General features: G+C 21.5%; 1 protein-coding gene across 1 annotated transcript; it reads left to right on the top strand.

Annotated features, from left to right (window-relative positions):
- Positions 1-5,584: 5,584 nt before the first annotated feature.
- On the top strand, positions 5,585-13,774 carry LOC135145477 (26S proteasome non-ATPase regulatory subunit 7-like). Its single transcript, XM_064077583.1, has 10 exons — positions 5,585-5,723; positions 5,784-5,921; positions 6,438-6,551; positions 7,614-7,678; positions 7,937-8,009; positions 8,382-8,431; positions 9,342-9,409; positions 9,935-10,029; positions 11,500-11,636; positions 13,646-13,774. The coding sequence occupies exons 1-10, from the start codon at positions 5,585-5,587 to the stop codon at positions 13,772-13,774; spliced, it is 1,008 nt and encodes a 335-aa protein (XP_063933653.1).
- The last annotated feature ends 907 nt before the right edge of the window (positions 13,775-14,681 follow it).

Below are 14,681 nucleotides of genomic sequence, written 5' to 3'. Positions count from 1 at the left end.
CGATCAAGGGCATCTTGGAATCTTTGAGCCTCTTCTCTTTTAAATCTTGGAAGATTTACTAAATTATATTACAGTTAGAAAAAAAAACATAATTACGCCAATTTTTGTTGCTTTTGTTTTAAAATCCCTTCAACCTTAGAAAAAAATTATTTTTCGCTTAACTTTTAAACGGGTAATATTTTTTGTTTGGAATTACTTGTTGTTCTATTGACCTTTCATATCTAACAGAATCAAACGTGGAAACGCCTATAGCTTTCAGCTCATCGTCAAGGTTTTTGGTAAAAGTATGGTTTGCTAAAGTATTTTTAAATTCTTGTTCGAGTTTCAAAGTCTACATAATAAAATTTTAATAACTATTTACTTTTGCTATGTATACTAAATTTCTTATAGAAATAAAAATAGCATTTTTGAAAAGTCCACTTCAGTATCATCCGGTGAGGTATCGGCAAGAAGATTATCATCTAACTTTTCTGTAAAACCGAAATCGTCCTTCCCTCTCATTTCTAGTATTACTTTTTTATAAAAAAAAAAACAATTAACAACGTATATGGGTTAAAGGGCACCGTAACGTCTAGTAATAAAGTCAAAATTTTTCAGTTAACTCAGTTTAAGAATTCAAATCTAACTTTAAACATTTGAGTCATTTAAAGTTAAATTATCAACATGATAAATTTAAAAAAAAAAATTTAAAGAAAATATCAAGTAATTCCGCAATATTCAAACTAAATAACTTTATCGGTGGCTATAAAATAAAGTAAAAGTAAGATGTTTGCAAAGTATGTAGACAACTTTTTAATCAATCATATATTTGATTGGTACAAAGGATTACAAGGTGTACTATTAATATTTCGTAGAGGAAAAATTAATTATTCATTAACGCGTTAATCTAAACTTTACTTACGCACAGTACCAGTTTTTTTTTTAACTTTTTATTATTAGTCAACTTCTCTTATTTAACCTTTATTTTTTAATAATTTCTAGTCGCTTATAGCCCAGTTAACTTTGCGCAATGAAGTTTGACCCTAAAATTGGGCAACTCCATTTTATATTAAAAGAATTTCATAGTTGCTTTCCTCATCAGCTCCAGCTTTAACGTAAGAAAGTGCAATATAAAATTACTTACTATTATTACATTCGCTTGATGGAATACAAAACTTTGTTAGTTTGCCTAGTGGATGATCCTAAGACGTGCCTATCAAGTCAGCATATTAGAGGGTGAAAAAGAAACCTAAACAAAATTTGATAAGCAAACAAGATATATATAATATTACAATCTTAGTAATAATTACATTTTTTAAATTCCCTCTTTATCAGGTATAACGGGAGTTTTACATGGAATTATTAAAATATTAAAATATCACGATAAAGCTATTAAAATGCACTTCTTTGTGTCGTTAAGTTATTGTATGTCGCTAATATTATAGATAATTGAGGTTATAAAATTATAAATATTTTTAAGATAAAAAAGTAATAATTACTCTTAAATCAAAATGATTTAAGCAATCCTGATAGTAGATAATTATAAGATAGCTAGTAACCTTATAGCTGAGTTTAACAATTAATAGGTCTTTTTTATTTTTTTAAATAACTATTATAGCATTCAATGATTAAAACTTTTCCAGCTTTTATTGTTACTATTATGAATAACTCGATCAACAGTCTTTAAACAGTGTAAAAGAAAGTTCTTTTACTAAAAAAATTGGCATGTGATTACTATTCCAGTGTCTTAAATACTTTCAAAATAACTCCAAAAATTTCATATATAACATTACGCATATTATGTATCAATTTTATAACTTTAATGAAGAAGAAAAAGTCAGTTCCACTTTTTTTTTGAACAAACAAAGAGCAAAAAAAAAAATTTTTTTAACGCTGATGAACTTTTGAAACATTTTAACAAAGTAACTAAACAAAATAACAATTGTTTTTTAATTAAAGAAAGGCTTTTAACCGAAATTTTAGCTTTAACTAACTTTTCAAAAATTCTTACCTAACTAACTAATATTTGAACAGAAAACCGGGTTAAACCTTTTTGAACCGAAAGAAACTAAAACAGCGCGCTATTGTATAGTTCTATAATCATTTCATTCAGTTAATTTGATAAACCTGAGCAAATCATTTTGAATTTTTTAGCCAATGGATTTGTTCGAAACCTTAGTAAATTTTGGTTTCCTTTTTTGCTAGAACACAATAGGAAATGTTTATGCTCGTGCTTTGCCATTTGGAAAAGCTACCATAAAATTGATTTAGAGTTTGAATAATTAAAAGCCAATTAATGGAGCTTCTGATAGCTTAACTGCAAAATGTAGATAAAAATAAAACATTCGTATATATATACAGAAATTGAATTCTTCTAAAAATCTATAGAAAATAATTGAGTAGGAAAGTCATTCTTTAATAATATTTTATTGAAGTTTACGAAAAGTTTTTAAAAGCTGACTAGCCTTATTACTATTTAATATCAATTTAAATAATTTAAATTCTTATTAAAACAATTTAAAAATGTTCCGTTAACTTTTTGTTACTGTCGCGGCGTGTATTCTTCTCGTAAAAGAGACACCTACTGATATACAAAATCGCTGAAATTTAAATTTTTTTTAGTTCCATTTTGTAAGTAATTTAGATAACTTCAGATTTACAAAACATAATAATATAGAAAAAGCTATGCTCTTTCCCCTAGTTTTTAGTAATTTCATATAATTTTATAAAATGGAGAGATATCTAATGTAAGCAAACATTTTAAGTTATAATAGCTACAATTATTTTACAAGTGAGGGGCTAATGCTTTTCTGAGTACTTCAAAGAACAAAGATATATTATTCATAATATTTTATATATATTTTTTTAAATTAATAACGCTTTACTTGCTACAATTTTCTTTATTTTTAAACAAATTTACCCATTTGCTACAGGGATTTATGGAATTGTTTTATAAAAGTTATTTTTTTAAATGATATAGTTTACGATGGAGTAGAGACACTGTAAGCTGTGAGCTTCTATTCAATGAAAAGTTTTTTAATTCTATTTTCTTATTTTAAAAAAGTTAACTTTTAAAATAAAAAGAAAACTTTAGCAAAACGAACTTAACTTAATTTATAAAATTCCCTTTACTGAATTTTCTAGTTTAACTGAATTGTAAGTCTTGTAGTTTAATCTATTTTATATAACTTATAAAGTAACAGTAAAAGTAAATAACTGCGTTCTCTTATACTAATACTTTGTGTACAAATTCCCTTCTGTTAAAAGTCTTTACAATTTAATATATATTTCTTTTAACATTTCGTTTAACTTTAATGAAGCGTCTTAATAGAACTAAATTTTTATAATTATTTTTTTTTCAAAATTTAAAAGTTTTTTGACTGCATTATATAAAAAAAGCTACTATGTCATAGTTATAAATAATCTTAGGTCGTATTATTCACGATCTAAATGTCTGTTAATACTTCATAAGTAAAAAAACTTTTTATGCTACATAAAGTCCATTTAAAGATAAAAATAACTGTAAAACCTAATTTTAATACGAGGTGCCTTCTAGGGAGTACGCTTAATTTTAGTTTAAAAGTAAATTATTCAAATTAGAGCCCATAATTGTATTTAATAGTCACATAAAAAATAATTTCACGCATCCAAATCTTCTATAGCCTATAAGATTACTTCATTTTAGAGTTTATTAAATATTTTTAAAATGAAAACTAATTCAAGTTGTTAAATAAGTAGATGCAAACGTTCACTTATTACAAAATTGATAATTTTTCTACTTTTATATTGAATTTCCAAAAGGTTTCCATAATGCCGGAGTCTTTTAGCAATAGCAAAGTAATAAAATTTTCCGAATAATAAAGTTTTTATTTGTGGACTAAGTAAATCAGTGTACGCTGTCTTTAAGAATACTTGGCTACTCTTAATTTTAATTTTTCAGGGGATTAAAGTACCACAACTTCAATATGTAATGCCTTCATTACACAATTTATAAAGTTAAAAAAATTATATAACTAAAGAATGCTTCTAAAAATTATTAATTCTTATTTAAATCTTTAACGGGCCAAACTATGGGGCTTAAAATAGATGACGTCAAATGCTATATCTATAGTGCAGCAAAGTAAATTTTCATTGCGCAATAAGAGAAGGCTCTATGTGTGGTGCGCTCTTCCGACTATGAAATATTTACCCCCTGTCTGGGCTTACGACTTATCGGCAATAATCTCATCCTCGCGTCAAGTGCGACAAAACAAACTGCTGCGCCCATTAACAGACGCGCCGTGGTTTATGCGCAATGATACACCTCACAACGAATTACGGATTGTGCTGCTGGTCACAATCTTTAAAAATGAAGTCGTTGCCTCTACGAATGGATAGCTGGTTACGCTAATCGGCTTAAGCGGAACAGCTCACTTACAAGTTGAGGGCCGGTTGAAAGTTAAAATTTTATTTGTCTCCAGTTTAATAGTTTAGTATTTCTTTAACCACTTAATTGCAAAAATTATAAGCCTTCACTTTTTATTATTATTGTTTGTCAAAGCGTCACTGATTACTAGGAAAAACTTATTAATGTTACATATTCTGAGATGCATTAATTTGAAATTCATTAGCACCACCTTTTCATCCTTCTTCCTCAAAATTTTGATGTACAGTTTTTAAAACAATCTTAAGTTATAAACTTAATATCTATAATGGAAAACTATTCTGGCGCCAAAAGAAAATCATGTTTAAATTTTTTTTATTCATAGTCGGTAGGATCCAAACTTAGGCCCATCAAGGTACCTTTCTCTCTAATTCTTCTTTTTTCACTAATTTTGTAGAAAAAGGTTTTTTTTTAAAGATTGGTTTTTGTACCAGAAATTAAACATTGTAAGCTTAAGGTGCTTATAATCCTAGTTGTAGATGTGAAAACCACAACTAATTCAATTTTCTTTTCAAATATTCATTTAGTGTTAAATGTGGTGGTCTTTTAGAAACTGATTCCTACTTAATCCATATTGTGACAGCGCCCTTGTAGAGGAGCCATCTTAAACTTTTGAGTATGCACGGTTATTAACTTAGAACTACCTTCAAAAATAATATGCTTTTGAAAACGATTTAAAGGGAAGATTAGAATCAATACAGTTGCATCTTTAAAAAAGAACTCTATTTAACGTTTACAAAGTTTTCTTAAGTTTTGAGGACTTTACACTACAAAAGAATCTTAAGTTTATATGGTGGCTACTATGCCACTATTTCCTTTAATTATTAAATAAAGATGCTTGTACTTTAACCCTTTACTCAAAGGTTCACAACCAAAAACCGAAATTCGCAAAAGAGTATTTTATGCAAGTTTGTTAAACAATCTAAAACGCGGTATATTTATTAGCTATTTAACGCTTTCCAAATTACAAACTGAAATTTTAGGTATTTTAAGCAAGAGCCAGAAGTTTGCAGGCGCGTGCACGGAAAGAGTACAGTGTAACTTTACTTACCAGATTATCATAGCAACGCAAATATATTGATTCCACTTACTAAATATTATTTTTTTAATCAAAGGAGTATTACTTTTTTACTCCTAAAGCTTTTTTCTTTTGAAAATATTATAAACTTTGTTAACTGCAAGATGCCAAGTGTACTGTCTTCTAAAACAATTCTACCAGACAAAGTAGTTGTCCATCCTTTAGTTCTTCTTTCTGTAGTTGATCATTATAACCGGGTTTCTGGAAATAAATCAAAAGCTAGAGTTGTTGGTGCTTTATTAGGTTTTCCTGTTCAACTTTATTTATGTATGAACTTAAAAAAACTGAAAAGTTTTAATTTAGGTTCAGTAAAAAACAATGTTTTAGATGTTTCAAACAGCTTTGCAGTTCCTTTTGAAGAGGACAGAACCAACCCAAAAGTTTGGTTTGTAGATCACAATTACGTTGAAAATATGTATTATATGTTCCGCAAGATTAATGGTAGTTTTTATAAAGATAGCTTTTATATTGTAAAAAAATTAAACGTGAGCTTTTATAAAAAATTTTAGCTATAATTTTTTATAAATTTATTATTATTAAAGTTGCTATTTTATAATAAATTATTTTTATAGCATTAAATTTTTTTTCTTCTCACAATTTTACTTTTTGTATACTTTTTTAAGAAGGTGGGGAAATAGTTCTTTGTTATATTAAAATTAATTTTGAGTTAACCAAATATCTTGTGCCTGCTATTATTTTTTTTTTTAATTTTTATATTAACGTATGATCTACTTTCACAATTTTAACACTATAATTTCAATTTATAAAAATTTCTTTTATTGTTCTTCAGTAATTCCCATGGGTGTCAATTTATTTTATCCGTTTTTTCCTTTTATATTGAATTCATAATAGAAATTTTTTAACACTTTTTATTTTCTTTCTTTATTTTCTTTTTTTTTAAAAAATATAAAATTTCCTTTACAGTTTGTAATGCTTTTTTTTAATATTAATTTATAGCGAGAGAAAAACTTGTTGGCTGGTATCACACCGGATCTTCTTTAAGACAAAATGATTTAGAAATCAACGAATTGTTTAAACGATTTATGTCGAACCCCCTTCTTTGCACTATTGGTAATAACTTTAATAATTAAATAAAATTAAATTTGGATAGTAATTATTATTATTATATATATAATTTGTTATTTTATAAATAATTTATTAAAATTTTTTAGGGTAACATTTTTGGTTAACTTTTTACTTAATTGCTGAGATTTGACTTAAATTTTTACGGAAATTCTAATATTAATTATAATTTTTATTATAGCCGTCTTCTCTACATTTACTGGCGACATATTATTTTTTTTTTAATTTTTATTAGTAAATTTTATTTTCAAAAGAAATTTATAATTAAGATTAAAATGAAATAATTTATTTTTTTTAAAACTTCTTATTGAGTTTGTGCTTAAAATATTACTTAGAATTTTAAAATTTTTCTTTAATTTATTTAAAATTAGTTGCCTTTTTATTAATTTTATATAGTAAAATAAATTATCTATACGTTTACTATATAATTATACACAGAATTTATTAACGTTTTTTTAATTTAATAAAAATTAATTTTGTTTTACATAAATTTTTATAAAGTAGAAATTTATCTTTTTTATTTTTATTTATCAGTTTACTTTAAAATATTACTCAGCATTTATTAATATCTTCGAAATTATTAAAAAAATAATATTCAAAATTTGTAAAATTTTTTAGTTGTGTATACACGAGGGGGCTCAACCATTGAGGGCTAAATGTTATCTTTAATTAGAATGGCGCGCGCACGAGTCCTCTTATTTTCCATTGCGTTCAGAAGTATACAAACCAATTGTTAATTTTACTAGTCTTTTGCCCACAAACTAATATATATTGTTTACTATAAATCATTATATCATTTAGTATAAAGTATTTTATAGCTTTTGCTATATTATAGTGTGGAGTAATTAAAACTCAAAAACACAGTAATAATTATTTAATAAATTTAAAGATTTGAAAAGCACCACATTTAAAGCGAAAACAACAATTATATAAAATAAAAAAAAAGAACGTCTTGCGCGCGCCGTTATGTATACATTACCGTTGAGCCCTCGAGGGTTGGTACCTCGTGTACACAGACGTAGAAATTTTTTAATTAATATTACTATTTAGATGTTCAACCGAAAGAGGAAGGCCTTCCAACTTCTGCTTATATGGCTGTAGAGGAAATTAATGATGTAACTACTATTATATATATAACTAATATCATTCCTTTTATTATTGTCATTTTTATTATCATTATCATTAATATATATATTATTACTACTCTTAAATTTACTTAAACTTTATATGTAATTATTATCATTATTAATTCTATTTTAACTTTTATAATTATTACTATTACTTTCTTTTATTATTACTTTTAATAATATTATTAATATTATTATTACTTTCATTATTTACTCTTATAATAATTGTTATTATTATTGTGTTAGGACGGCTCTCCTACAATGAAAACTTTTGCTCATATTTCTTCTGAAATTGGAGCAGAAGAAGCTGAAGAAATTGGTTGTTTATTATAATTATTATTATTATAATTATAATTATTATTATTATTATTACATATAATGTACACTCAAGCAGCAGAGATCGTTTTTTTATATTTAAAATATGCTACATGAAAGTTTTTAATTCAAATACTTCTTATTTTATACAAGTTATTTACGTTAGCAAAAGTTCATTAATTTTTTTGCAGTATTAATTCATAAAATTTACTTTGTTGTAACCTTTTTGTGATTGGGCTGTATTCCATTTTTATTTAATAGTATTAAAAACTATTCTATTTGATTGGTGATAATAAATCGAGCATTTTTTCTAAGAATAATTATTATTATAAAGTATTTTATTTTTAAGAGTTTTATTCATTTGCACTGTTTATAGGCGTCGAGCACTTACTTCGTGACATAAAAGACACAATGACCGGAACTTTGGTACGAATTACTTTGTTCATATTTCCCTTTGCAACGTCCTCTTTCTGACCTCTTTTACTTTGTTTCCTACCAAATAATCCATCATTTAAGCTATGGAGCAGGTGCTTGTAATTACTGGTAACTTTTAAAACGTGTTAGTTTTTTTGAAGCAAGTTAGCCCTTAATTGCACTGTTGTACTATTTGGTATCTATTATCAATACCTTACAAGCTAACAGGATTCTAGTGTTTTGCCCAAACAAGCGTGATATTTTATTGTTTGCTTAGAAATGCGCGTAATAAAAAAATATTGACCACAATATAAATTGTAACCTTTTAATTAGTCGGTGCTTTATAACTAACTCTGTTCGGATTAAGCGCATCCCTTTTTTGCTATTATTTTATAATAAACACTGCCGTTTATATTATTGGTTATTTTATTAACTAATTGTGCCAATTAAGACATATTTTTCGCGTTATTTTTGTATATAATAATATTTATATTATTATTTATATTTATTCTATTCCATTTGCTTTTTTAAAAAATAAATAATTATAAATATTTTTTATTTATTTAATTTTTTCTATTTACTTTTTTAAAAATTTATTTATTTATAGTTTAATATATATTTTTAAATTATGTTTATTTAATTTTTATATTATTATTTATTTTTTTGTTAAGAACTTTTTTTATTATTACTTTTAACAAACTACTCTTTTTGTTTTATCTTTTATAATTAATATCCATTTAGTTACCATTATTTTAATATTTTTAACAAATTATATCTTGTGTATTAATTTCTTTATCATTTTTTTTACTTAATAAAAACCATTCATTTTTTAAACAGGTTACTATAATATAACATTTTTTTTATATTTTTATTGTCATCATTATTATTTTATTTATTATATTTATTATATATTGAACGGCAGTCACAAAAAGTAAGCACTCAGTTAATAGCTATTGAAGGACTTGCCCGCAGCTTAAAGGAAATGCATCAGCTTAGTTTTATATATATATATTGTTATTATTACTTTTTACTGGGGGTTTTTTTTTAAAAAAATTACTATTACCCTTACTATAGTTATTTATATTATTTAATAAAAAATAGATAAAGTTATATATAAGAGAAAATTATATTTTTGGGAATAACAAAAGTTTCTGCGACTATAATTATTATTTATTAACATCACTACAAAAGTATATCTATACAATTCTGTATTATATAATATATTTTTAAGTTTATAGCTAAGTTTATGGGGTTTTTATTATTATGTATTAATTATTATTACTATTATCACTTTTTACTATTATTTTTTGTTTTATAAAAATAAAAATATATTATAAAATTTATTTTTTCTGGTGAAAAAAGTTTATGCATTTATTATTATTATTATTATTATTATTATTATTATTATTATTATTATTATTATTATTATTATTATTATTATTATTATTATTATTATTATTATTATTATTATTATTATTATTATTATTATTATTATTATTATTATTATTATTATAGATATCTCTGCGATGTTGTTAGTGGGAACATTACTTTGAACAACCAAATCCTATATCAAATGCAAAATATTATTAATTTACTTCCGAACTTGAATGGTTTTTTATTATTACTATTATTATTTTGGTTATTATGGTTATTATTATTATTTTAATTATTATTTATTGAAAAAAGTCTAGTAAAATTTTAATATTATATTGCTTTTAAATAAGCGACGATTTCTTTATTTTATTTAAAAATATATTCAAGTCAAAATACTAAAGAAAAATCTTCACAGTAATAATACGCAGTTAAAATAAATTGTAGAATTTTTTTATAAAGAAGTATAAAGAATTTGATTATTATTTAATAATTCTTACAGTAATTATAATATTTATTACTTTTATAATATTCATTTTAATAATTATAAATTTATTTATATCTATTTTATTTTTATTATTAATTTAGAATCGTTTATTATTATATTAATAATTTCTTTTTTGTAGTTTGAATAATTTTTATATTATTCCAGCGAATTACAGAACCTTTTTAATTTTTTTTAATATTTATACTTTTTGTTTATTTATTATTTTTAACGATTTTTATTATAAATATCGTTAATTTGTTCGTATTTTCAATAATTTTTTAAATTTTTTCAGCAAATAAGAAAATCTTTTGTAATTTTTTTTATTTTTTATAAATATTTATTTTTTTGTTTTATTATTTTTAATGCGATTTTGTAAAAAATTTTGTTATCATTTATTATTCTTTTCTATTAATAATGCAGTTTGTATTGTTTTATAATAAATATTATAATATATATATTATTTTTTAACAATTTTATAAAAAATTCAATATAAATTTATTTTTTTATCATTTTTTTTTTTACTATTAATAACGAAGTTTATATTTTTTTTTATATTTTAATTTATTCATTATTTTTTTTTGACAATTTTATTAAAAGTTTTGTTTATTTTTTTTTCTAATTTCTTTAATTATTGTTTATTTAATATTTTTATTTTAAATATTATATTAATAAATAATTATTTTTTTTAATACTTTTTATACTATCTTTTATAGATTTTTATATTTTTTATCAATATATTTGTATTTTTTATTTTATTTTTTATTCAATACTTTCTATTTTACAATAATATTTTAATGTTTTTTTTTAATTCAATAAAGAAATTTTTTTATTTTTTTTATTTTTTAATAACTTTGTTTTATTTTTATTAAATAAATATTTTTTTTACTTTTTGGATGAGTCTTTTACAATCTCTTCTACCCCTTTTATAGATTTTATAAATTTTATATAAATATTTTTTTTTTCATTTTATATTAAATATAATATTTTTAAGTTAATATTTTTGTAAACTTTATTAATCATTTATACTATTTTTATAGAATGTTATATAATATATAACTATTTGTATATTATTATACTTAGCAATTCGATTTTTCTTATCTTTTCTACTAATTATACTAAATTTATATTATTACAGTTAATTTTATATTTTTTTTATATTTTTTACTTTAATATCATTATATTTATTCATAAATATTATTATAAAAACTTTTATTTTTATCAGTGGAGGAAACACTTCACTCTTTAACTATAAAATCCAACGACGAGCTTCTCGCCATCTATATCGCTTCTCTCGTGCGTTCCGTTATTGCTCTTCACGATCTTATTAATAACAAAATCGCCGTGCGTGAAGTTGAAAAGGTAAATAATAAATTTATAAAAGGTTTTATTTGTTTATTATATAATTTTATTTTGTTTTTCATTATCATTTATATCTATTTATTATAGGACTGAACTTTTTTTAATAAAAGTTCCTATATTTGTTCTTTTATATAAAAGTTTATATTTTCTCATCATATATTTATATTTTTTTATAATTTTCTTTAAAGTTATATAGAATTTTTATTTTTTATACTTTTTTTTATAAAAGTTTATTTATAGTTATTGTAGAAATATATTTTAGTTATGTTGTATTTCTTAATTTCATAATAATTAAATATTTATTTATTATAGAGTTATACTTTTTTATTTTTTTCTAAAGTTTATATTTATTTATTGTATAATTATATTTTTTGTATTTATTTAATTTTTTTAATAAAAGTTTATTTTTATTTATTATAAAAATTTATTTTATTTTTTTTTGTATTTTTCATTTTTACAAAGTTTATATATATTTATTATAGAATCGTACTTTCTTTGTTCTTTTTATATAAGTTTATATTTTCTAATTATAAATTTATATTATTTTATAAGTTATATTAAAGTTTATAAAGTTTATATTTATTTACTGTAGAATTTTGTTTTATTTTTTATAATAAGAGTTTATTTTATTTTACTTTATTATATTTTATATAAATTTTTAAAATTAATATATATATATTAGAATTTTACTATTTTTTTAAAAGTTTATAAATATTTCTATTATAGGATTATATTTTATTTTCTTTTTAGAAAAGTATATATATTATAAATTTGTACTTTTTCAATTTTCTTAATAAAAGTTTTATTTTTTTTTGTTTACTTTAAAAAAAAGGTTATATTTATTTATTATAGAATTTTATTTTATTTCTTTTTTTATAAAAGGTTATATTTATTATAGATTTGTACTTTTTTTTTTTACTATTTTATAAAGAAGTCTTATTTAATAACTTGGAATTTACTGTTTTTTTCTCTTTTTTCTTCGAAAATATTGATTTTATCAGAATTATACTTAATATTATTTTTTATTATTAAAGATTTTAAAGTTTTTTAATTAAAATTTTTATATAATTAGTGTATTAAATTTATTAGTGATTATTATAAATTATAAAAGATCCTAAAAACAGGTAACATGAAAAAAGTTATAATTTTTATTATTTTATTAATTTTGTTAATTTTTAATTTGATTTAAAAATTACTTAACATAATTTGTTTTAATAAATAATTATTTTATAATAAAAACGTTTGTTACGTTAATATAATGAAAGTAATAAAGTTAGAAAAAGCCAGAAACTGAAAAAACTTTAATAAAAATTGTATCTATAAAAATTTATAAATAATTAAAAATAAAAAATTAAATTTTTTATAGAGATTTAAAATTTCTTGTTTATTTTTTTTTAAAAAAAATTTTTAGCTTAAGAATTTATTATCCGTTTCGTATTAATTTAAAGAAATTTTATTTTTTTTTAATTTTTATTAAAAAATTTTGAACTATTTTTTTTTTTACCTTCGACTTGATTTCAGAATTTTAGATTTTTAATAGAATTTAATTTTTTATTTTATTATTTTTTAAAAAAAATAATATTAAATATAAGGGTCAATAAATAGTAAAAGTTTACAAATATATAATTAAAAATACATAATCAATCTTTTTTTAATTTAAATTTTTTATAATAATTTAAAAACTTATAGTAGCTTTTTACGGAAATAAAATATATATTTGCTTTAGAAGTTTTTTAAGTTAACTTTAATAAATTTATACTCTTAAATTATATAAACTGATTATAATTAAATTTGATAAGTTATCTAGAGAACTTTGGAATTTATATTTGTTTAATTATAAATAATATTACAATTAATAATAATTTATAATTATTTTTGCTAAAATTAATTTTAATTTTAATTTTTTAAATCGAATTTTTAGGATTCTTTGACTTGATTTATTTTTAAATATTTATTATTTTGAATTCCTCTATTATAGTTTTTATTTTTTTTATTTCATGTAACTTAAGGACGAATTGCCCATCAAATTAAAAAAAATTCAAAAAAAGGATGAAAATGAAGAGAAAACTAAAAAAGATGTAGCAAAAGATCTCAAAACTACCACTTTTGAAATAGAGGAAAACTCAAAAAAATTTTAAATAAAAATTTCATAAATGTTTATAGAAAAATTGTATTAAATTCAATTTTTAAATAAATTTTGAAATTTTTATCTAAAATTAAAAAAAAATTAATAAAAATTTTGAATTTTTTTATTGAATGTATTTTAAGATTTATATATTTATTAATATACTTTATAAATTTTTTAATCTTCTATTTTATTGATAAAGTTCACGTTCTGATGTAGTTTGCTTCGTGTGAAAGCTTTGAAGCGGTGTTAAGCAGTTATAAGGATTGTTTACCTCGGAAGCTGTAAATATATTTTTTAAGTCTTATGCTATAGTAAACCAGTAAAGCTACACTAATAACTTTTTCAAGATACTCAAAGCTAATAAACGAACTTTTTTATTAAAAATACTTGTTAAGTGGCGTCAACTTTATAATTTTGCTGGTATCTAATTGAAAGCAATAAATAGAGTACGGACTTTTTAAAAAAATTTTAATAGCTTTTATATACTTTTTTAAGGTGAATCGGTGTTTAGCTTTCTCATTTTAAAACTATTAAAGTTTGATTTGTTAAGACGATCTCTTACATTATACTATTAAGGATGCTTTTTTTTCTTAACGTATACAAAATTTGACTACGTTTATCTTTTAAGAAGTAATTGTTTCAATAATTTAACTAGTATTCATTCTCTCCCGGGTTACTAAAATAAATTCTGGGTTGGGATAAAAATAAGCTATTCTACAAATACTGCTTGAAAAGTTTCAAAAAGTATAATTATACTATTGTTATATATGAAATGTATGTTAACATAAAAATAATAAAATCTAGACGGATAAAGGAAAGTTTTTCTCACTACTCTTTACGAATTCCATTTCTAAGTTAGTAAAAGTAAAAAGACTTTATTTGAAAAATAAACTTTTTCAAACTTCAATAAAAGCTAC

The sequence above is a fragment of the Zophobas morio genome, unplaced genomic scaffold (assembly GCF_036711695.1).
Source record: "Zophobas morio isolate AGI-343-1 ecotype UQ-CSIRO unplaced genomic scaffold, CSIRO_AGI_Zmor_V1 ptg000155l, whole genome shotgun sequence".
NCBI classification, from domain to species: domain Eukaryota; kingdom Metazoa; phylum Arthropoda; class Insecta; order Coleoptera; family Tenebrionidae; genus Zophobas; species Zophobas morio.
Note: the sequence above shows the minus strand (reverse complement) of the source record. Positions and strands in the feature narration are given on the sequence as shown.